Consider the following 24,466-nt stretch of genomic DNA (forward strand, 5'->3'; position numbering starts at 1 on the left):
GCTCAGCCCTTCCATTACAGACTGAACTACTGTTCATTCGTAGCCGGTGTTGTATTTTTATTTTTTAAAGCAAATGGATTTTATTAAAGCTTAATTATGACAACTGTGAAACATTATGTAGTTTACACATGAACATGTTTCATTTTCATAGTTATTAATTATTTAATTAAGTAGTAACTTTATAGAGATCATCTGCCGTACCACCAGTGGCTATATGTGAAAACAGTGCAGTGCTTGGAGCAGGCACTCCCAGCAGTTCCACAGTTTGAAAACCACTGAGCTATTGGTGATCAGAGATTACCTAAATTCTTAGTGAATTCAAATTGTAAAAAAAATCTACAGTAGATTGTATGGCTATGTACAGTAGTGAAAGTAAGAACATTTACGCATGCACAACATGAAATGAATGAACAACACTGGGACTAATCTGACGTGTGGCCATAAGCTAACCACTTTTTAGTGAGAATAATCAAGAAAAAAAATGTTTTAGCTAGGGGTTTGACTTTGGAACAAGGTAAAAAAAATCATGTGGAGTGATGAGTTCAGATGTATTCTATTCCAGAGCAATAGTTTTATCAGTTTAAAAAGTAAGTGCATGACGGGATGCAAACATGCATAATACCCACACAAGCATCAGCGTTATGCTCTGAGAGCATAAAGAATCATTTCCACACATGAATGGACTACCACAGAATCCTGACCTTAACTAAGATGAAAGTGGAGATGTGCTGTAGAAGATTTAAAATTGTTGATAGTCTCTCAGGTGAAGATCTCGGATAAAAAATATTGCAATGATGAATGTGTGCTCTAATCAAAACTATAGACAGCTCAACAATTAGTAGACTTTTTTTTGGCCAAGCAGTGAAATAAAAAAAATCACATTTTACAAGATGTATATTAATAATATATTTAGCAAAGTGATTGGAAATTATTATATCTACTTGCACATCATTATAATTTAAGTAAACATTAATTAATTCATTCATTGTGGGTCTGGAACCTACCCGGAATCAATGGGTGCAAGGCAAGAATACAGCCTGGAGGGGGCGCCAGTCCTTCATGGGGCAACACACACACACACACATTCTTTCACACCTAGGGACACATTTAAGTCACCAATCCACCTACCAACGTGTGTTTTTGGACCATGGGAAGAAACTTAATTATAATATAGGTAATTCATATTGCACGTGTTAATCTTATATCTAATCTAACTATAATAAAACTTGAAAGAATAAGTTAAAATAAAAGTTTCTAGTTCTTTTAAAAATACTTGAAAGATGAAGACGACTTCTTGGAAGATCAGCAGGCTCTTTATTTTCTTAAAGCATTGGGGAGCAGTCTCAGAAGCCTCCTGCAGACTCACTCACCAAGACACATAGAAAACCACAGTTTACAAACACTTTTTTTGGGGTGAGGTCATCTCGCCCCTCCTATTAGGTTGCATTTCATAGGATACAAACTGGTACCCTTATCTCCTCAAGGATGCAGTATATCACAGGAGCCCAATTAAAAAGTATCCTTGCCTTCTAACGAAGTCGTATTTCACAGTTTTAAACTCAAGTATCCCTTTGACCATTTTAATATTTTTTTGCCATAAAACTCATTTGTTTAAAATAATTCTCATGTCTTTATATTATTTGATTATTACAGTCACATGTTTTCTATATTATTTGTTTATTACAGTCACATGTCTGTATATTTTTGCCTCTGGGGAAATGTCCCATGCCTGATCTATGAATAAGTGAATTCTACATCATTCCCCCCTTTCACGACTACTAGTCGTGAACCCCTGCATCTTTTTTATTTATAAATGTAAATAAATGTGCATATATGCATTTATATAGTTGTTAGTATATACTGTGTACAATAGCTGGATATATGTGTCTGAATAATGCAGAGTATTGGACTAAAAATAAACTAAATAAAACATACCATAAAAAATAAAAATTAAACATACCAAAACATACCATCAGCACTTCATTATAATATAGGTAAACATCCTTACAGGTTTTTTTTTCAGCCAAAGTATGCAAAGCCCCATGGAAACCTAAATCTATGTTTCTGAATAAATCTGGTTCCTCAAGGCCCTCACAGTAAATCCACAAATTAACAGGAATACTCGTAACTCAAAGTGAGAGGTCCTAAAATGGGTAAAACCTGTCTGTGCCCTCTCTTCATGTTTGAAGAATCTGGAAAGCTAAAGCTAAAGCTGTTCCCTGAGGCAGAATTTGCTGACCAAGCTCTTAAATGCTGCACATTTGACATCCAGAGAAGAAAACACAAAAAACACACACATTACTGCAGATACACACCCACACACACACACACACACACACACACACGTGTATAGGGAGAGGCATCTGGCCCAGCTTTTTTTTTTTTCCCGTAAACTGCCAAACGTACTGTTTGGTACAACATTCCCTCTGCCCAAGCGTGTGTGCATATATGCACGCATAAGTGTGTGTGCTGCATTGAAAGGTAACATATTACTGAATTATATATGGGCTTGTATCTCAATTACATATATCAAAACCTCAGTAAACACTGAAGATACATGAAATTGCATAATCTCTGTGGATGTTTTAGTGTTTAAATCTGCACTGAGAAGGAGCATTCTCTATCCATGCTGTCTGATGCAAGCACTTCTTGACAAGTAAATCCACCATCTGACTGTGTTTTAAGTTGCAGTGTGTGTCATTCCACACCTTAACTGACACCGAAATACAAACACTACAAAGTTGTTGTAGTGCTCATCACTGCATGTGCTGTCCATGTGCTTGTAAAATCTTTACATAATATACTGCATCAGCACCGTTGTTAGAAGGGAAATGCCTTCTAAAACTTTATTGAACCTAAACTATAATTAATTAATTTATTGCAATTATCAGATAATAAATAAAGTCCAAAAGCAACAAATCTAATTAAAAATCAAAAATAAAAAGATGGACAACAAATATTCTGAATTAAAATCCATAGCACCTCTTGATCAGACTCACTCCCAAAATGGCTACAAGCAAAACTTGATCAACAAAGTAAACATTTGGAGCGGCTCCTTATCCCTTTAGTATATAGTTTATTATACTTAGTTATATTTAGTAAACTACAAATAGTAAAAGCCTATGTACCTTGAGACAGCAACTTTGAATCAGCCCTGCAAGGGAAGACTCCCAAACTCATTATAACACTGAACCAATAACTCTAGCCTTAACTGCACCTGAAGTTGTTGCTACAAGCCTATACAATGCTCAACACCTTTTTGCTGCAGAACTAGCAGTAATCAATTGAGACTCAGGTAGCACAAGAACTTCTACTCCAGGTCCAGTTGTGAGACCCTGAAGGAGAGATTATACAGCACATCACATGGCAGCACAGAGATCCCATATATAGAGTAGTGCTGACCCGGTTGCATGTGTGGACAGCTGTCAGGTACTGTACTTGTGTTCCCTTCCTGAGCACATAGTTGTTGAAAGAACACCTGGCTCTCTGTTTTTGGCAGAAAACAATAGCAAAGAGAATCTAGGCAAGCCAAGCCAGACAGGCATTTCAGAAACAGGAAAGCCCAAAATACACACCCTTGTCATTGGAAGGTCTGGAGAAGCATTGGTGCTTCATATCAATGTATTTCTTTGATAATAACAATAACAAATAAAAACAAACTATAAAAATAGTTTATCTTGTCAGTTACTGACAATGTATGTATGATCATGGAAAGCCTGTTATTTTCTGTTTATATAAAAGGTACAAAACTGAAGCCCCATTGAGATGACGGTAAAGCAACTCATTTACCAGAAAGCAACAATATATCATTTATGTTTTTGAATATTTCTAAAACCAAGCACCTTAACATTTTATCAACCAAGAAATTTATACTTGATATAGTAAAAGGACATTGCTGGGAACTAGATATTTATGTACAGACATACATTTCTTTAGGGCCGACGGATAAAATGGCGCTGTAACAAATTCACAGCCCCGTTTATTTTGAGTAACACCTTGCTCTGGTGTTCTGGCTTTAATAATACTGAGATTTCGTCCATTTTTGTGTACTGTTAAACAAAAAGTTGTGCAGGTGCAATTTACTCATCAGAAAGTCAGTAACAGTGAGATGTGTTCATGTATTCATGTCATCATTGGGACAGACAAGATGACTTTGTTTGTTAAATATGGTAGAAAACAAATCAATCAAACACAATTTATTTGTATAGTGCCTTTTACAACTGATGTCACAAAGCAGTTTCTCAGAATTCCGGTTAGACAATGTTCTGAAATGTTTTTAAAAATATAAAGAATGTAAAAAACACCCAGGTGAGCAAGACAAGGGCGACAGTGGCAAGGAAAAACTCCCAGAGCTGAGGAAGAAACCATAAGAGGAACCAAGGCTCACAAAGGGGACCTATCCTCTGGTTAATCTACTGGTAATAATAGTTAGGAGTCCATGAAAACTTCAGTGTCAGGTGCCTTGGAGCTCAAGGCAATTGGTGGTGGCTGGAGCGTGGGCAGCTGGTATGGAGCAGGAGCTAGACAATCAGTCATCCATCAATGTCCAGCCAGACAGGTGGTTGGTCATATACTCAAAAAAATGTAAACGGATGGAATTAGTTTTAATCTGTTTGGGTGTATGTAAACATTGAACATGTGAACATTTCCAGAGTGTGGCCAATGACTCCAGAAGGACACAGACGCAGTAGCATCCTGAAACACTGGCATCCCTCTGCTCCACCTTTGACAAACCTGAGTGATTGTATGAAGCGGTGGGACGGCAGCACCAGCGTCTCAGTTTACTATAATTCCCTGTGTCCATAGACCCCTGGATCTACCGCCTTTATCTATGGGGGAGCATTAACTACCAAAAACTAAACAAATGAGTTTTTAACCTAGATTCGAAGATTGCGATTGTGTCCCAAGCATTTTCTGGAAGATCATTCCAGGGTTGGGGGGCTTTATAAGAAAAAGCTCTTCCCCCAGCTGAGGCCTTCTTAATTCTAGGAACTATTAAAAATCCTAGTAATCCTGAGTAATCGGGGAGGGTCATAATAGGAAATAATATATTGAAGGTATTCAGAAGCGAGCCTTGTACATTAATAACAGAAATTTGTGGTTGATCCGGAATTTTACAGGCCGCAAATGAAATCACGGTCACACCATCTGCACTTCGGGAAAACACAGTCGTGCCATCTACACTAGGATTTCCTGTGCGGAAAAGGTAGAAAGTGAGAGAGCGAGAGGGGGGACTCGCAGAAAAGTGCAGATATTGAAAACTCATAAGAAATGGAATTTAAAACATAATTCCACATAATTCACTACAGTTAATATTAAAAACAGGCCTTATTGGCTAAAAGAACAGTTTGCAACCCTTAAAAAGTCCAGAAAGGTCCATAAAATAGAGTTCAGTTTCCCTGAGATTAAAATAAAAATAAAAATTGTTACCAGAAAACCCCACAGTTTTATTGAAAAACATGTCCTCAGGTAAGAATTAGGAGTAATAAAATTCCATAAAATGGTTAAATAAACATGTTTCAAAGCTTAGATGTATTTTACTAGTAACGTTTAAATGCAGCAGGGGTGTGGGGGAGGTTGCCTTGCTCTACAGCCAATCAGAGTGCAGCTCTCACCTTCTAACACGTCAGTCATTTAAAGGAACACTGTACTCGGTGAGAAACAAGTGTAAACATCAGAAATAAACTCAGTATATCAGAGTAAAGCACACCATACCTAAGGGTTTTTACTGTTTGGTGAGGGTAAATGGCCACTTCTACTTCCTCATAGAAAGTAAAGAAAAAAACTGTAATGTTGACATTAGGTCTAGACAAGATATATACACTGTATTTTTGCAGTAAAAGTAATAATTTTCCTTATGGAGAGCTTGGGACCTAAAGAGACACTTAGAGAGGCCATCTGTCCACTGTCTGCTCCAGCTTGAATAACTTCAAATCAGTATGAGGTATCAAGTTTAAAAAGAAAAAAGTAACGGGACTCATGAACTCTTAAGTTTATAGTCACTAACATTTTATTTTCTAAAATAAGACAAGCGCCTACATTTTTTTTGTGGTTTTCATAAGCTTTTGACCACTTCATATATATTTCAGTACCTCTAAATGGTTTCTTTTACAAATTTGAAGGGTTTTCTGTAAAAATAAATCATGATAATGCCTCTTGTGTATTCACTGCCTAAGCAGATAGCCTCTAGATTTGGGTATGTAATTTCAGACGGAAAATGGAAAAAAGGCCTGGAGGCAATGCAATGATATTGATTTTGTGCAGTTATCAATACAACTATAACTTTAACACAAATGCAGTTGTATTTCATGACATGTTCTGCATCTGTATATCCCCCAGTAGCCAATGGCACTGTTATAGTTGGAAAGCGTTTTTGTAGGCAGTTGAATGCTCATACCCCTCAATTTGGAAAGTTTGACCTTTACCTCTGTACTGAGAAAGAGCACTTTTTAGGGCTTTTTTTTTTGTTTTGTTTTGTTTAGGGCTTCCGAATTAACATTCGGTTATATTTTGCAGATTAATATCAGATAGATGCAGATTAATTTACAGATATATTTAAGCAGCTACTTTAAGATACACAAGCCAGGTATTGGCATAGCCTTGGACCCAGTGTATACCTGCCATCATTTAAGTTAGAAAAGAAAATTCAAAAAAGCTATTTAGCATTATTAAAATGAATTCAATCAACATGGTGAGCACACAAATCCTTGCTCACACAAGTTAATTGGAAATGTCTAGCAAAATACTACTCATTGTTCAGCACAACTGCTATATTACAATAAAATAACCAAAAAAACTCCCCTTACCAATTGACACGTTACTGTAAATGAATATCCTAAAGATTTATTACAGCACCAATCTTCTCAACAGTTTTGAGAACAGACACACGTTCCATAAGAGGAAAAAAAAAACTAATATTTTACATCACTTTTTCTACATCAGTTATCTTTAGTTGTTGTTGTTTTTGTTACATTACCAGCCAGTGGTAATCAAGCACATAAAAATATTGTTTTAGCCATAAGTAATTATAGCCTCACATAATTAATGTTAGAAACAGGTTTCACCTGTTTGTACATGCCAGATTTTAAATGACAGCGAGCAATTGCTAGCAGTTTACACTAGCAAAAAAAAATTGTACTAGCTCAAAATTATGAGGTTGGCAGCAAACCCATAGGAGAGAGATGAAGTGAAATAATAAGATGAAGTGGAAAAAAAAAAACTAAAACAATTATGTCAGAAAAATGTATGTAAATACACTTGATATAATAAAATCAGTAATTTTAAAATTTAAACTGGAATAAGCAAGTTGTCAGACCCTTTTCAATCGCACAGGAGGAGTATAAAACAAAACACAAAATGTTTGCGGTACATCATACTCAGTCCCAACTTGGATCTAAATAAATGCCTCTCTGCATGTAAAGAGTTTGATCCAGCTACAGTTACACATCATCAGTTTTTGCTACAATATTTATCTTTGGTTTGGAAATGGGGGCACATACTTTATCTGACAATAAAGAGGAGGTTTTGACCACACTATATTTGCAGAGCTATCCAGAATCCATATAATTTATGGTGTAAACATTGCTGACAAAAGATGGTGTGCATGCACAATTATACTACTACCATAGAAAAGCATTGCCAATAAAATTAATTGCTCTGGAGCTGCCACATATAAGCCTTAGCATGTAACAGAGGGATACAAACTCTACCACCGAGATGCAGATAACTAGAATTGCTTATGTACCAATGCTCTTGAGGCTGAATACTATCAAATTCTTACAGCAGTTTCCAAAATCTTGTATAGATATAAATTCATTAAAGATTTTATCTATAATTTTTCATAAGAAAAGTTGGATGATCAAGTGTCTAAAAAGGTCCATAATGTACAGTTCAGGCATAAATTAAATGAGGGGCAAAGTTAGTTTGCAGGGGCACATCATAATTTAAATTAGAAATAAAAAAAGTATGTATAGCCTAATGTCTGCATTCCATAAGTCCAAACTGGGGAAGCAGCCTAACCAAATATTTGCATTTTGTAAAACTGACCAAACACTTATCCAACACTTCAGTCAGAAAGTTTTTCCTGAGCTCAAGCACTTAAATCACTTGCTTACTAAAATATTTTAGTATTTCTGATTTATTGACTATAACCTATAAAAATAATCGTACATATCTTACCTAAACAAAAAATAAATGATTATGTGTATTCAGCCTAATTGTGTATTCCAGCTAAATTAGCATCAATTACCACAGGAAAAAAGTCTATGTACTACAGCATTAGAAGCAGATGGAAGTTGCTTAAGTTTTAATCAAAGCATGTTTTTGTAGAACAAATGTGTGTAGAATTTAACATAGTTTCTATTATCCATCCATTATCTGTAACCGCTTATCCAATTTAGGGTCGCGGGGGGTCCAGAGCCTACCTGGAATCATTGGGCGCAAGGCGGGAATACACCCTGGAGGGGACGCCAGTCCTTCACAGGGCATAGTTTCTATTATATATATCTTAATTTATAATTGTGTTACTAGATATGAAGATGTTGTTTCCTTTTTAGTTGGGAATAGTTATCCAGAGGGAAAAATGTGTTGTAATTCATCAATAAATGTAGTTATGTGAGCACACTTTTTATATAGGTTTCACCTAATCACCACAGATACCAGGAAACTTAAAGGAAACCTAAAGTAATAAACTACAGTTTTTTATGGCTTTGTTCCATTGCTGGAAGGTTATAATTATTATCAGTGGTTTTTGACTATTTGCCACAAATGCAGAGATTAGGTCAAAAATGCTGCAGTAGTCAGTCTATAAACTGATAACTTGAGATAGTCCAGCATAAGGAACTGAAGAATGGAAAGTCATCCAGTGTTGCTGCTGCTGATTCGGTCATAGTTTATTGGTCAATTTCATGAGTTTCAGGCTGGTCCATGTGTATCTGAAACACAGACAATGTTGGTGGTCAGTAGGTGTTCTTGAGATCAGACATACCCTTGCTACTTTTTATAGGACAGGCAGGAAGATGTTATCCACCTGTTCTTACCTCTGGAGCTTTTGGGGTTTGGTGTGGTGGAGTATTTGGGAGGGTAACGGATGAAGAGTCTATCCTCCTCCTTCTTCACCCACCGCAGCAGCTTTGTGATGGCATTAATTGCACAGGCTTTTGTCACAAGTGGGCTGAAGCATGTGTACAACTCAAACTTGCTTGTAACCTAAAAATCAAGAGATTAAACATATTACTCAGTCACACAACAAAACATTAGTAATTAATTAAAAGTACTCAAAAATAAAATCATACATAATTATATAAGATTATAAAAGGGGTTTATTTGTGTATAAAGCAATAGAAAGAGTTTGTAAGTAATTAAGTGTATATACTAGTCAGTCTTTTAGAAACATTTTGGCATCCATCAAACATAGAACATGGGGTCCATGAAACTAACAATTTATTTATTTATTTATTTATATGTATGTATGTAAAGTGCCATTTAAAAAATGTATAACAAATTTTTTGTAATCAGGAACTTCTGCAGATTTGCACCATAGATCAGATTTAAAAGGGAGCATCTAATATTTTAATAAAAAAAAAAAAAAAAAAAAAATTCAGATGCACCAGAAACCAGTCTAATGTGTTTACAAATCAATTTAAAAAAGGGGCTCAGTGAGATATGTTAGGCTTCCTGTTTCTCTTCTTATGGCAAAAAATAGCAAAGAACCCTCCAAAAGTGGAAAATCATAAAAAGGAGTTTGTATACAGTGTTATTCTACTGTTTCAGATTATTTACTTAGGAGGCTGCTAGTTGCATAAAAGTAAACGTAGAGAGTTGCATAATTTTCTGTGGTCATTCAAACAGTTAATATAAACTTACAGATAAGTTCAACTTCATCCACGTACAAAGAACAGTCGTTTTTCTTCCTCAAACACACCGTTCTTAATGTAAACAAACCAGAGAGAACTGTAGTTCTTCACAATCTTAGAAATTGGAGGCAGCCTTGCCCAAATTGTTAGAGGACCAGTTTGGTACTGAAGGTCGCCGGTTCGATCCCCAGGACCGACATCCATGGCTGACGTGCCCTTGAGCAAGACACTGAGCCCCCAAATGCTCCCCGGGCCCCAGGGATGGCTGTTCTGTGCCCTGTGTGTTTTTTCACTGCCACAGATGGGTTAAATGTGGAAGGCACATTTCATTGTACATTGTACAATGACAAATAATTGCACATTATCATTTTAATATTATTGTTCCCTTTAATCTTTATGAAATTGTAAGTAATACATTTTCAACTTTAATGCCTAAGGAAAGTGCAGTCTAGACTTACCCCAAGACAAACCTACCAAGCCTGGTCCTAGCCCACTGCTCTGCACATTTTAACGTATTTAAAAATAATTCTTTGCAGCCCACCATGACATCAGTGTGCATTGCCTCACCCAGGCCAGTAGAGTCTCTCTCTCAGCGACATGGTAGATGAGCTTAAGTGGGCGTGAGGAGTTATGAATTCGGCTGTGTAAATCTCTGTAAAGGTCCAGCAGCCTCAGCTTCTCATCACCACTGCTGTAAGGTGCCTCCATATCCGGGCTGAAACATACACAAAAATGAATCAACTGTGGGCACTTCTGACAAGTCTGAAATTGTTCTAATAAATTAAAATATTTATATACAAAACCCATTTCCAGAAAAGCTAGGACACAATTTATGCACAAGTATGTGCATAAAGTAAATAAAAAGAGAATTCAGTTACATGCTAATCATATAAACTCTATAATTAAAACTATAAATTGCTGACAATATTAATTAATATTAATATAAATTGTTGCAAATGAGAAATATTATTGTTTTTTGAAAAATATATTCCAATATTGGATTTGATACCAACAACAAAAAAAGTTGTGACAGTTCGGAAATGACGTCTATTTACAATAACACCTTGAAAACTACAGCAGTATTCCCCCAATGTTTATAAAGCCCTTCTCTGTTACTACAAGTCAGTGCTGTTGTAATCCATGTAGAATGCGGATTGTCACAAACTTGCTAAAATAAGTAAGGCCTTCCCTGAAAAGATCACGTTGTCAAATCTGGATTTATCAGACTACAGGACACTTTTCCACTTTGCTCCAATCTTAAATAAGCTGGGGCCCAGAGATGGCGGCAGGCCTTCATACTTTCTAGAATGATTAACCCCTTCAAAAAGGCTTTCCCTTTCTTAGATGCTCTTTTTATACCCAGTCATGTCACTGATCTCTTGTCAATTGTTATTAATATTGTTATATTTTGGAAGCTTTACCACAACAAACATATATTAATTTAAAAATAATAATAAATTAATTTTTCTTCATTTGAAATGTTAACTTTGCACTATTTGTAACTGAATACAAGTTTAATATGTTTACATACCTCACAGTCCTAACTCACACACTACATCTGTATGTGTAGCCCAATAAATATCACCCACATCAGTCTAAATTTTTAATCAAGCATTGTTCCTGGTAACCTTCATCTTCATTTTGAAAATCATTACAATGTGACACAAATCAAAATTTTAAATTCTTATTGGAAATCATGGATGCTTCATCCTCCATGAAAGGGACCATATGATATTTAATAAGCACACAGAACAAAAGCCATCATCTGTGATATGTGAGGTGCATTACACAGGCTTGAAAGTCTTGGAAAAACATGCTGCCATACAGACCTTGTTTAGTTCTGTAAGCAAAGGCCAATTCACATCCTTAGTAAAAGAATCGGGGTGATAAACTAGTCCAAATCTTTCATCCATTGAAAAAATCTGCCGCATTTATGAAATGAAAAACACTTCAATGAAACCCAGGCCACTGACCAGCTAAAGACATAAAATGAGAAATAAAGTAAAACGTTTTACTTGAAAAACCTCTCCTCTGTTCTTAAGAAGTTATCAAGAAGAGATTACACAACACATTGGTAAACATTCCCGTTACATATTTTATACTGTGATGCTAGTAGGGCTGGCCCCAAATATTCAGATATTCGTTCGTTGGGTAGGTATAATTTTGAGATTCAGATATTCTTCTTTTTTTTTTTGGATAACTGCAACCCTCCACCCCACATGTATTCAGCCTTGTCAACATAAGTCTTGAAAGAAGCCTAAAACAGCCAAACACGCTACAACAACCTACTTACAACGAAGCATGACAAAATTCTTTTTTTTTCAGCTTTACACCTCAAATTAAAACCTCCAAGAAACTCTGGTTTATTTGTGTACACGCTGTGCCCTTAGTGGCACCGTGTATTCGTGAGTTAGCGAATACAATTTTACAGCAGGTTCTGAGAGCTGAGTTTCTGAACAACAGGGCTGGGTCCAAATATTCGGGTATTCAGATATTTGTTCATTGGATATGTATTCGGTTTCAAATTTTGAGATTCGTATATTTTTGGATAAATGTGATTATTGATAAAGACAATGCTCCACCACATTCAGGCTCCAGCAGTTAAAACAGTGCTCTCCCCACTCCACCCGTATTCAGACTCATCAACATAAAAGTCTGTAAAAATGTAGCCCAAAACATATAAAACAGCCTAACGTGCTAAAATAACATATTTACAAGATGAGGTGATGCCACAGTTCATTTTGTCAGATTTGTGCCTGAAATTAGAGCACCTCCACTCAAACTGGTTAAATTGTGTATACTCTGTGCCCTTAATGAGCTAGTTAGTGAGCGCAGGTAGCGAGCGAAGCCGGGCTTTGCGCCACAGCACAGCCTGGAGAGAGGGATTTTAATGCAGGATTTGAACTCATTAATTATATATCAGAATGCTATATATAAAATGTATATAATTATGTAATTAATTGTGTAATTATTTCATTAATTAATTAATTAATATGTGACTGCTTTATCCAGTTAGTGTTTTTGGTGGGTCTGAAGCCTACCCAGCAAGGCAGAATTAGAACTTTTAATGGGTTGGCAAATTACAGCAAAAACTTTAAAGCATGGGGGGAAAAAAATATAATCTTATAACAAATAAAATGTATAAACAAAGTAGCAGCTATTTGTAATGTGTCAAATGTGGTCCAAAGAAAAACAAATATAAATAAGTACAAATATTAATTTAAATGCCACTTCCTTTAAAAATACTTTTTACATATATGCACCTCATTTATAAAAACATTAATATAAAAACAGAAAATCCTCTACTAATAATATATATATAAATAAATTATTTGCATAGTATATTCAACCCCCCAAAGTCATTTTTCTCCCTCTAATAATTTATTTATTGTAGCATTTATAATATACACAGTAGGGGTTTAATAAAATATCTATACACTTGAATATCATGATATTATGCTTTGCGATACTGTATCAATTCTTAAAACACTCTGAATTGATTTTTAATTAATTAATTAGGGTGTGTTTAAACACCCAACCCCTTGATAGCAGACAGTGGTTCATTTTGTGTTGTGTTTAACCACCTGGCCGCGAAGTAGTAGTGCTGTGATCCATCTCAAGCCATTCGGAGTCTCCACTACACTAAATACCGCACTGTATTATCATTAGCATGGGGCTCATTTTGGATTCCACAATAAATAAGGCACAACGATGATCAACAAGAGCCATGTCATTTTCAAAATGCGACATTGGCAATATCAAATACTCTGGGAACACCACAAATCTGATACAACACTTAGCAAGATACCATTCTGATGTGCAGTTAGCAGAACAAATGGCTAACATTAAATGAGTGGACCCCTCTCAACTCACTCTGGGACAAGTTCACACTCCAAAGTTACCACCAACCTCAACTCATGCAACCGAAATAAATTAGTCAATAATATATTTTATTTGCAAAACACTTTCTCAGCATTGTAGAGAACGAAGGCTTCCGTAATATGGTGAATATAATGGAGCTTCGTTACCCCATACCATCCCGACAACACATCACTGACATCGCTGTGCTCAGGTTGTACAAGTTGGTAAAGACGAAGGTGGCAGAGACTCTCAGCTCAACTGAGAGGGTTGCACTGACATGCGACGCTTGGACATCGGGGGTGACTGAATCATTTGTAACAGTGCACCGTATAACGGAGAAATGGAAGCTAGACTCCTATGTTCCCCAGACAAGAGCGATGCATGTCAGGCACACAGGAGTGAACATCGCAGAATTACTGAAGGAAGCCGTTACTTAATGGAGACTTGAAGCAAAAGATCCCGTTCTTAACTTGCAGTTACGACCCACATATGATGTTTTGCACACACATCTGATCCTGCTGAGTATTCGCTCTACTTCTGGCGATTTTAGAGCTTTCTGTGAGGCAAAATTGAGGCCCACTCTGTCTATCATTGCCTCACTTCATGCCAAGCTTGGTGTCAAGAGAAGAAAGCTTGGATGACACCGACAGTGAAGGACAAAGACAAGATTTGGGAAAGAGAAATGCCAATGAGAGGGGGACACTGCATGACATCAGCCCTTGAGCCTCGATCTACCCTTTCTCTCTAAAGCAGAGACCAAATGATACCTACTCTAAAATAACTGTGGTGGCTGTCATAAAGAAGCAACAGAATGTAAGTAAATAATTAATAATTAAACAGGACTACTGTTTTTATTTGCTGTATAATTAAAACTAGACTGATTTGATGCTTTGATGTTGACAGTCTGGTGAAGGAGACTGATCAGTCAAAGGAGGTTTATTACTAAGCTGACAATGGCCCTGGTCTGGCCCCTGCATCCCAGACACCCATAAAGAGACCAAGAGATCATGTGCATTTGCAGACTTGGAGCTACATTTGCCTCTGCCAAAGACAATGCTACACCAAAATCTACACATGATGCTGCTGCAGCTGGGATTAAGAGGCTTAGAGAAGAAACCCATTTGCCACTCCCAGAAAATACCCTCAGTTGGTTAAAAGAACACGAAAATGTGTACCCTCAGTTATCTATAGTAGCAAAGTGTTTCCTGTGCATTACTGGCACAGGTGTTTCAGCACAGTGAGTTTTCTCCACTGCAGGAGACACCATAACCGCACACAGAAGTGTTCTGAAATCTGAGCAAGTTGATCAGCTTGTCTTCCTCCACAAAAAAACCCTGACATTAATAAATAAGCTCTGACATATATAGTGGAATAAAATGTGAAATTATAGTTTATGTATTAGTCGTTATAGAAATATATGAGAATGTTCATTGTATTTTATATAATTTTTATATCTTACAGTTTTCACATTTCTTCAACATTTTGTTAGGAATCCTGCTATCTCTTTCATTATTCATTGATATAAGCATTTATTTGTTCAGATTATGCCAAATTAGTTTTGATATTGGAGAAACTTCTTTCTTTTTGGAGAAGAAATTAAAAACTAGCATGCATACTAGAATGTGAACCACCTTTAAAGCAGGACTCTTTACAGTGTTTGTGTTCTTAATTTGTTTACATAAATAATCCTGAAATCACTTTTTTTTTTATAGATCTGATATAAGCAACTGGTTATTTCTGTTAAACTGTCTAAAACTGTTGATAAAATGTAGCATGATGTTGGTCTGTTATTAAGACTAATGGCACTCCCACTGTTCTGACTGTTTACAAAGTAAATTTTCAGCTAGATTACATGTATATGGTCGTTTGTCATGGTATAAAAAACAGTTTTCCTAAAACAAGCCAAAAACAAACCTCAGTATATAGCCTTGCTTACAGTATCGCAATATATCTAATCGTAAACCCTGTATCATGATTTGTATCGCCAGGTTCTTGCCAATACACAGCCCTAATGCACATATAAAACATCCTATGTTAGTTCATTACAACGTCACATAGGGCCCAGGTCACTCTCTTCCTACCAGAAACCACAACATTACTGCTATTATCTACCATTCAAAATTCAAGTATCCTGAATACTTCACAAACTGAGGTTGCTGTGATCCTTTATGATCCAATCAGAAACCAGCTGCTGCTAACCACTAAGGTTACTCATTGGGCCCAGACTATGAGCTCCTGCTGATCACCTACTAGTAATTATGCTCATACTGGTACACTAGGGATGTCAGAATACCAGAAATGTACAAGTCTGTACCAATACCATTAAAATGCCACAATTCTCTAAACCAATTTCGATACCACAACAAAGCAAACCAACAAATGCACGTCAACATAAAGGCTTTTATTTAAAAAGTATTTTTCAAATGCAATTTATCTAAAAATGTGTTTTTTTTCCCCCATTTAGTGTTATTTATTGCCTTGATCATTATTTGTTGATCTTGAGGCTGCCAAATAAAACCAACTGAGCAATCTCTCATGCTGCGTAGCTCTGTTAGGCCCTCTACTTAAGTATGGGTCTGTTTGTCCTGCCTCCTAAGTTGTGGATTGCCCTAATTTGGCCCCTGATTGGTCTACAGACTTGATTGTCATGTCATTGGTATTTTTTATATATTTGTTTTAATTTTGTAAACCTTTTGCCAGTACTCATTACACAAACATGATACTCAAAGACTCAAATTTGGTCTCATTTTGAAGGAAAAAGCCTAAGGTAAGCACTGGAATGATTTGTGTGAAAGTCACTTCTGGGCTCTTCAGGCTTTGTGATACAGCATTTTTGTTTGGTAGTCTGACTCAAACACTAAATATTTTCATATGTAACTTCTTATTTTCAACCAGTCTTAACGGATCTGTTGCTTCTCCTGCCAATGGCATTCCTCACACTGGTGGTTTTGTTTTAGCTTTTTTGGCTTATTATGGTGAACTTGTGTGGTCTGGGACATCTGTGAGGACATCAGTACCTCCAGTACCACAGGAAACAAGAACTTGTTTTCAGAATTTTGGTATCGACTTAGTACAGAAGTATCTTGTAAAATCTCTAGTTACTACCAGTATTATCTGTTAAGTTTGGATTCTGATGTATGGAATTCATGTGGTTTAATGTCATTACATACAATTCCTTGATTTCTAAAAAAAAACTACCATTGTTAAAACAGCTTTTGGGTTTACCTGGTGAACTGTGTTAGCTGGCGGTGGTTGTCTGGGACGTCAAAGGGTTTGTACATAAAATGCCTTAGATCAGACACTCCCACCTGGCTGACGCTGTATGACTGGGCTTTGGCTATGTAGCTCAAAGCATTTTGGGCCAGCATTGCCTCTTCTATCTTTCTTTTACAATCAGCCACAGCGTAAAATGCCTCTTTATCCGTGGACAACAACAACAAGCAGACAGTGCAGTCGGGTGGGTCCAGATACGAAATATAAGCATAAAAGTAACAGTCCGGGTTGAAGCTAGGGAGACAGATTGGGGTCCATATTTCTCCAGCCTGGAAGGCTGAAGAGGCTCCAATAAGGTTGAGCAAGAGGTGGAGGTCAGCAGGGTCAAGTCGGGCATCTTCGATGACCATTTTTTCCTGGACGATGGTTAATAACTGTTTTTTAGCAATGAGGATGGAGAAGACCAGGTTTGGAGTAATAGCTTTCTGCAAAATCTGGCTGAGTGAGTCCCTGAAAGAAGAAGAAATGGGCAGGCAGTGCACTGCTGAGAGCAAAAAACTTGGGTCTGAGTCCACCAGGTTCAGCAAGCCATCTAGAATCTTCTCCGAGCCAGCTAGCAGGCGGCGCAAATCGTAATTCTTCTTGTGCTCAAAGATGCGTGTGATGCTTGCTTGTGTTAGCATGCTGACGATCTGGTTGTAGACGTAAAGCAGCTCATCCCGCAGCTGTTGCTCAGACTGATGGCTGCTGGAGACAGACACCAGCACCAGTGGGCCCTGCTGCATAAACACCACTGTGTGCTCATCTACAGCCATAAAAAAATGTATTAGGAGAAATCACAGGTAAACCTGCTATATATACACACACTTCTAAAATACTGACTTCTGTGTATTTTATTTTTGTATATTGTGTATACTCTTGTTCTTTCCAAGTATTTTATAAATTGCTTTTCTTATTTAAACCCCAAAACTGATTCTGATACACACATGCATTTGCATCTTTCAACATGGGATGCAATAATTAGTCGACCTAATTGAAGATATCAATCATAGAACAAAACAGATGTATAGGCTGACACATTAAGCTTTAAATTATTGTGGCAGTCAATTGATCAAACATGAAAAAAGGATAGAAATCAGTGGGAAAAAAAATGTACTTCTGATTCGTAAACTGCATGAGCAAAAACTAAGTAGTTCACCATGCCCCTACCTGAGTAAACAGATCGAATTACATTATTTCCGCTTTGGACAAAAGATACCAGAGCCATCATGACACCCATAGTAGAGGACAGAGCCTCCTCACTGCCATAGCGAGAGTAGATTGGTTTCCCTGCTTCACTAAGCACAAAAACGTGCTTACGGTGCTGCCGCCAGCTATCCGTGGTTACGTCCTCATCACAATGAGATGACGCCCCCAAAGTGGTGCCAGCTTCAGAGAGGGGGGAGGATGCGCCCTTTAAACCCATACCCTGTTCCTCCAGCTTCCCCCGAGCTAACATGGCCACAACAAACTCTCCTGAGTCATCAGGGCCATTGTCACCTAGAGCAGATTCTTCAGACACTTTACCAGAATCTGTTTCTGACATGCTAGTACTCAAGGATTTGTCCAAATCGAGATCCTCTCGCTTCTGGGCATCCAAAGCAAGTCCTTGCTGTGTGATGTCCTCTGAGGTAGTGTCAACCAAATGCCCCTCTGTGTGTCCATCCAGACACAGCAATGTCCTGTCCTCACCCTCACTTTGACAAATGTCCTCTACAATATGGTCTGCATGATTTTCTGTTGGTATGGCTTCATTTAAAATGCGCACATCTGGAAAAATACAACAAAATGACACTAAGAGAGCATCATTCTATAATAAACACTATTAACACAGTTCAGCCATTAATAATAATGACAATGACAACAACCACACCAAGAACAACAACGTACTAACAGTATAAATGAAAAATCTATTTGCATAGCTATTTAGCAATTTAGTGATAGGTCAAAATCTGAGGGGCTGGCAAAAATAAAATATTAAAGTCTAAATGAAAACCCCACCATTGTAAAATATTGAAGACAAAGATAACCCATTTAATCTCGCTGTTATAAATAAGAATTGTTTATATTACTGCAACAAAACGTAACAATAAAATATATTTTACCAGTATCTGTAGAAATTATTGTATCTACATTTTCAGTCATCTTCCCTCTCTCCTGGTCCTCTTTATCCATACTTGTCTCCATGCCCACATAACAGGTCAATTCCTAGGTCAAGAACGGAAATATCAGAACGAGATGATCACTAAATAAATAAGGCAACATATCTAAACGATAAAACGTTAATCATGGCAAGGCATATTTACCTAGCGATGTAGCCAGTCAGTTCGTTAACTTAGATTTAGTCAAATCCGCATTAGGGTGCATAGATATATTTACCCCGAGTTATCGTGTTATAAACGCAGCCGGATGAAGTGGTTAAAGACGGTGGTTTACACTTGTTCAAGAGCGTCCATTGGACTTTTCTTCAGACCAGAACACCTCTCGGGACAACCAATTGTTCTGAAACTATGTAGATAGGCTGTTTAAAGAGAAGCTCGATGTTTAGAAAATCCATGACGCTGTTAATGTTAAGGCTAAACGTTACCTGCTTCTTCACTTTATCCTGAGCTTTAGCTAAAACCGCCTAGCTTTCCGGATACAGCACCGAAAACAACTTAATTATCCACACAGAGACTTAACTGCGTGTTGTAAACAAGTCATCCGTCGAGAACAATCAGATCCAAAGCAGAACACATCAGCGCGGTATTAGCCCAAACTGAAATCAGCTCTGTAACCCAACATTGCAGTATTGCTCCTCGATTTGGGTTCCCTACCCGATTTGGACTGCGCGTGCGCAGAATGGCACGCATGCGTACACCACTTTTTTTTTAGCTCGGCGGCGGTGACGAGTAGGGTCTGGCTGCAGTACCGGAAAAAAAATATATTGCTGCAGTACCGGAGGCTGCAGTTTTAAGATCACGATTCGAAGCCCTGTGCTTTGGTGACACTGCCCCCTAATGGTACATGAGGTATATATATATATATATATATATATATATATATATATAATCAGTGGCGTATGCTGGTCTTTCAAGGAGGGGAAGCTCAATTTCGGCCTACATCATAAAATGTGTCGGTTTATTTATACGTAAATTCTACCCTCTGTTCCTTTTTAAGAAAATGCTCTTTGACCCTGTCGTACCAACAATGCGACTTATCCAGGGACTTGACTAGTGTCCTCTCAATGGCCAGCAGAGCTAGGCTGCTTAAACGGCCTTGGCCCATGTGAAGTGTGTCCGCCTGTGCTCCCACGGATCTTTACACCAAAGGATCGCTGATTCGCTCATTTCGCTGTCAATCAAAAAGGGATTCTGCCTCAGACAGATCATCCAATCATCATGCAGAAGCTGAGCGTCCGGGCCAACCGAGGCCAGCCCACTGCCCCATAGACGGGCGGGACAAAGCCCAGCATTTATCAAATGACTCGTCTCGTTTCGCTTCGCTGCTTCGCTATTGAACTCAGTGGACGCTCAGCGTCCACACCGTTTAAAGCACTGTGAAACTGGGGGAATGATTGAGATGACAGCCGCGTCTTTACCAGTGATAAGAAGCTGATTCTGAACAAAAGTTGAGCGCGTTGTAGTGCATATTTATTCAATGACATGTACACACAATAATATATATCTGATCACTTATTTTTTACATTTTAGGGGAAGCTGAGCTTCCCTTGCAGTCTTAGAGCAATCGCCATATATATATATATATATATATATAGGGCTCAGCTCACTCTCCTCCAGAGGCAATTGCTCTAATATGCAAGGGAAGCTCAGCTTCCCATAAAATGTCAAACAATAAGTGATCAAATATATTCTGTTGTGTGTACATGTCAGTGAATAAATATGCACTAGAAAGCGCTCAACTTTTGTTCAGAATCAGCTTCTTATCACTGGTAAAGCTTCACGGTGCTTTAAACAGTAGTGTCCACAGAGTTCAATAGCGAAGCAGAGAAGTGCAGCGAAACGAGACGAGTCATTGGATAAATGCTGGGCTTTGTCCCGCCCATCGGATGCTCTGTGTCTCTGGGGGTCTATGGGGCAGTGTGCTGGCCTCGGCTGGCCCGGATGCTCAGCTTCTGCATGATGATTGGATGATCTGTCTGAGGCAGAATTCCTTTTTGATGGACAGCGAAATGAGCGAATCAGTGATACTTTGGTTTAACGATTCATGGGAGCATTACATTTTCATTCTGTTCCCGAGTTGAACCAGACTTTCTTAATCCTCTTAGCGGCATTTTCTTTGTTAAAAACGACTAGTGACAAATCGAGCTTCTATTTCTGGTGTTTTTTTTTTTTGGAGATGCTTGTGTTTGGAGACTGACATCTATCACTCTTTCTGACTTCTATCGCAGTTTCTGTCCAGCGGGTGCTGCTGAGCCCCTCCACCGTCACTAAGCACTCACAGGTGGACACACTTCACATGGGCCAAGGCCATTTAAGCAGCCTAGCTCTGCTGGCCATTAAGAGGACACTAGTCAAGTCCCTGGAAAAGACACCTTGTTGGTATGACAGGGTCACAGATCATTTTCTTGAAAAGGAACGGAGGGTAGAATTTACGTATAAATAAACCGACACATTTTATGATGTGGGCCGAAATTGAGCTTCCCCTCCTTGAAAGACCAACATCTGCCACTGCTCTCTTCCTACCAGCAACCGCAACATTTCTGCTATCATTTATAATGTATAAATAATATACAAAATATATAAATATACATTTCTTATAATACATTCTTGCGTATTTTTGCAAACAATTTTTTCCTCAAATGGGAAGCTTATTATATTATCATGTTAATTTAAGAGACTTACCTTCATAATTAAATTAATTTTTGTCTGGTTAGCTCTCAGTATGAAATTTTAGATCATTTTAAATTATACACATAAACAATACTTTACATGTATCTTGCTACATAAATTAAATATAGCTAGATAAATCTAGAAACATGCCATGGCAGATGTTACATGCTGTAAAAGTTTTAATCACAGGTTACAAGAGTAATATAACAGACATATTAGTGCAGACAATTAGCATGTAACAAACTGTCGTGACAACACTCTAGCATCACTGTGATAGTTACAGTGGACATGACAACATGATATAACTAGAAATAATGTGTCATGACAAATGACATCAAGGCTCTACCATCACATGTTCTTGTTGGGTGATGTCAATGGTACATACCAGGATTACAGTAAAGTACTACCAAACAATATATCTGTGACATAAAATTTCAAATAAAAATATAGCCGCAAGTGGCAATTCCCGGTGTCCAAGCTAGTATTCGCTGGTAGATGATCAATGTGCAAGCATATGAGCTTTCCCGAGATAGACGGGGATTTTTGTGGAAGTTTGTGTAGCGTTTAGAAGGTGCTCCTTGGTGTTCTGGTATCTTTGTAGAGATATAGTGTGAGATGTAGGAGTAGCAGATGACACAGCATAGAGCACAGAAGTCACTCTGGAGTTTCATCCTGATTTCTCACCCTAATGTTCAGGACCCCCAAGCAGCAGATACGTGGAGTTGCTTGTACTCGAGTCCGTCATCAGTGGACACAGGATAATGTCTGCTGGATGTGTTTGGTTGTGGACTATTCTCAGTCCAGCATTGATGCTGAGGGATTTAAAACTCCAACACCTAAGTCATACCTGTCATATGGGAGTCCTGACTAGTGATCGACCGATATATCAACTGGCCGATTTGGCATTTTTTATATAATCGGCATCGGCCAATATATTAGCGCAAGAGGCCGATATTTACACAATGCACACAGGCAATGCTTTGGGCAGCTCCATCATTCTGGCTGTTAGAGCGCCCCTTGCGTCTATTTTCTCATCTTACAGGCAGACATCGTTGAGCATGAGTACAAGCCTCAAACCTGTAGCTGCATGCCGTCTCATCAGAGAAAACGGTATGAATTATTTTCTCTTCTTCAGCTCCCACTATTTGTTACTGGCTGCTCCTTGTAACATACATTCAATAATCTTCTATCATAAACGACTGAGTTGACAGTTGTAACCTAGAAACCCAGCGTTATTTAGCCTCATATTTCGCTCATTGGTCGGCGGCGCCTATATAAAAAAAAATCTCCCAATTGTTATATCAGTCAGTATACCTCAAGTACTACAGGTCCAAAGTAAACAGTTAATGTACCAAATTAAAGCTTAGCGTCACTGGTTTTCATTGATTTAATAATTAATTATATATATATAATCCCACTCGATAAATAAGTATTTTTGCTATGTTATTGGAAATTATTATGAAAAAATATTAGTGACAGTACAGATTTTCAGATTTTTCATGGCAGTGTGAGTCAGTGTGTACATATCATATACCAATCGAACAGGCAGACTCTCAGGATCACACGGATATACGCTATGTAGGACCAAGGAGTTAAAGCCAAAAAAATAAGATATTCCAAGCTTCAGGTCTCTTCCTCATCAATGACAAAACCGCTGCTTCTCGAAGCCTGAAGAGCCCACAAGCGGCTCACACACAAAGTTAGCAAAGCAGCGCCTACCTTAGATAGTCCTCTTCAAAATGAGACTAAATCTGAGTCTCAAACTGTTCGTGAGTAATCCTCATGTTTGTGTCAAGAGTACTGCTCTAAAAATAGTACACATTTTCAAAAAACAATTAAAATACGATCCACCATGGACCCACGTCACACCTACTGCCGCATAGCTTAGGCTCTCAGCTTTCCAATGACATTTCATCCAAGTCTGTAGACCAATCAGGGCAGAGTTATGGTGATGTGCACCCAAGCAGGAGGGACAAACACGCAGCAGAGCGTCAGCCACCGCGAGAGAGAATCAAACGGTTCTATATGGCATCCACAAGCTCCACAAACAATAATCAAGTCAGTAAACATGTTTCAAAGCTTAGATGTCTTTTACTAGTTACATTTCCCCCACTGAGTACATTTAAATGTAGCAGGGGTGTGGGGGAGGTTGCCTTGCTCTACAGCCAATCAGAGTGCAGCTCTCGCCTTTTAACACGTCAGTCATTTAAAGGAACACTGTACTCGGTGAGAAACAAGTGTAAACATCAGAAATAAACTCAGTACATCAGAATAAAACACACCATAACTAAGGGTTTTTACTGTTTGTTGAGGGTAAATGGCCACTTGGTGAGGGACAGGAGACGAGTTTCCCATAGAAAGTTAAGAAGAACACTAATATGTTGACATTAGATCTAGACAAGATAAATACACTGTATTTTTATAGTAAAAATAATCATTTTCCTTATGGAGTGCTTGGGGTCTAAAGAAACACTTGGAGAGGCCATCTGTCCACTGTCTGTTCCATCTTGAATAACTTCAAATGAGTATGAGGTATCAACTCCAAATTACACCTGATGAAAGTAGACCCCTGGAGACACAAATTTAAAAAGGAAAACGTAATATGACTCATGAACTTTTCAGTTTATAGTCACTAACACACTAACATAAGCTTTTGATCATTTCATA

At 37.8% G+C, this 24,466-nt stretch overlaps 1 protein-coding gene across 6 annotated transcripts; it reads right to left on the minus strand.

Annotated features, from left to right (window-relative positions):
- Positions 1 to 4,221: 4,221 nt before the first annotated feature.
- On the minus strand, positions 4,222 to 23,658 carry mon1bb (MON1 secretory trafficking family member Bb). Of its 6 annotated transcripts, XM_066670823.1 has the most exons (8): positions 19,555 to 19,820; positions 19,274 to 19,475; positions 19,073 to 19,175; positions 18,138 to 18,737; positions 16,941 to 17,733; positions 10,422 to 10,569; positions 9,029 to 9,207; positions 4,222 to 8,933 (listed from the first exon to the last, which is right to left on the minus strand). In XM_066670823.1, exons 3-8 carry the CDS (start codon positions 19,152 to 19,154, stop codon positions 8,885 to 8,887), a joined length of 1,851 nt encoding a protein of 616 aa, XP_066526920.1. In that variant the 5' UTR covers positions 19,155 to 19,175; positions 19,274 to 19,475; positions 19,555 to 19,820; the 3' UTR covers positions 4,222 to 8,884. The 6 variants fall into 6 exon arrangements, with proteins under 6 accessions (XP_066526920.1, XP_066526921.1, XP_066526922.1 ...); XM_066670824.1 differs by lacking the exons at positions 19,274 to 19,475; positions 19,555 to 19,820 and adding an exon at positions 23,519 to 23,658; XM_066670825.1 differs by lacking the exons at positions 19,274 to 19,475; positions 19,555 to 19,820 and adding an exon at positions 22,484 to 22,677.
- Between the last annotated feature and the right edge of the window lie 808 nt (positions 23,659 to 24,466).

Source organism: Hoplias malabaricus, chromosome 5, assembly GCF_029633855.1.
Source record: "Hoplias malabaricus isolate fHopMal1 chromosome 5, fHopMal1.hap1, whole genome shotgun sequence".
In the NCBI taxonomy this organism is placed as follows: domain Eukaryota; kingdom Metazoa; phylum Chordata; class Actinopteri; order Characiformes; family Erythrinidae; genus Hoplias; species Hoplias malabaricus.

Bases quoted from the DNA above. Each gene is read 5' to 3' on its own strand.
- mon1bb (XM_066670824.1), bottom strand. From the start codon at position 19,154: ATGGAGACAAGTATGGATAAAGAGGACCAGGAGAGAGGGAAGATGACT. The intron at 10,570-16,940 runs GTAAACCCAAAA...TGTATGTTTCAG, and splicing joins CAGCTAACACAGTTCACCAG to CCCGGATATGGAGGCACCTT. The intron at 9,208-10,421 runs GTGAGGCAATGC...CTTGATTTTTAG, and splicing joins GAGAGACTCTACTGGCCTGG to GTTACAAGCAAGTTTGAGTT.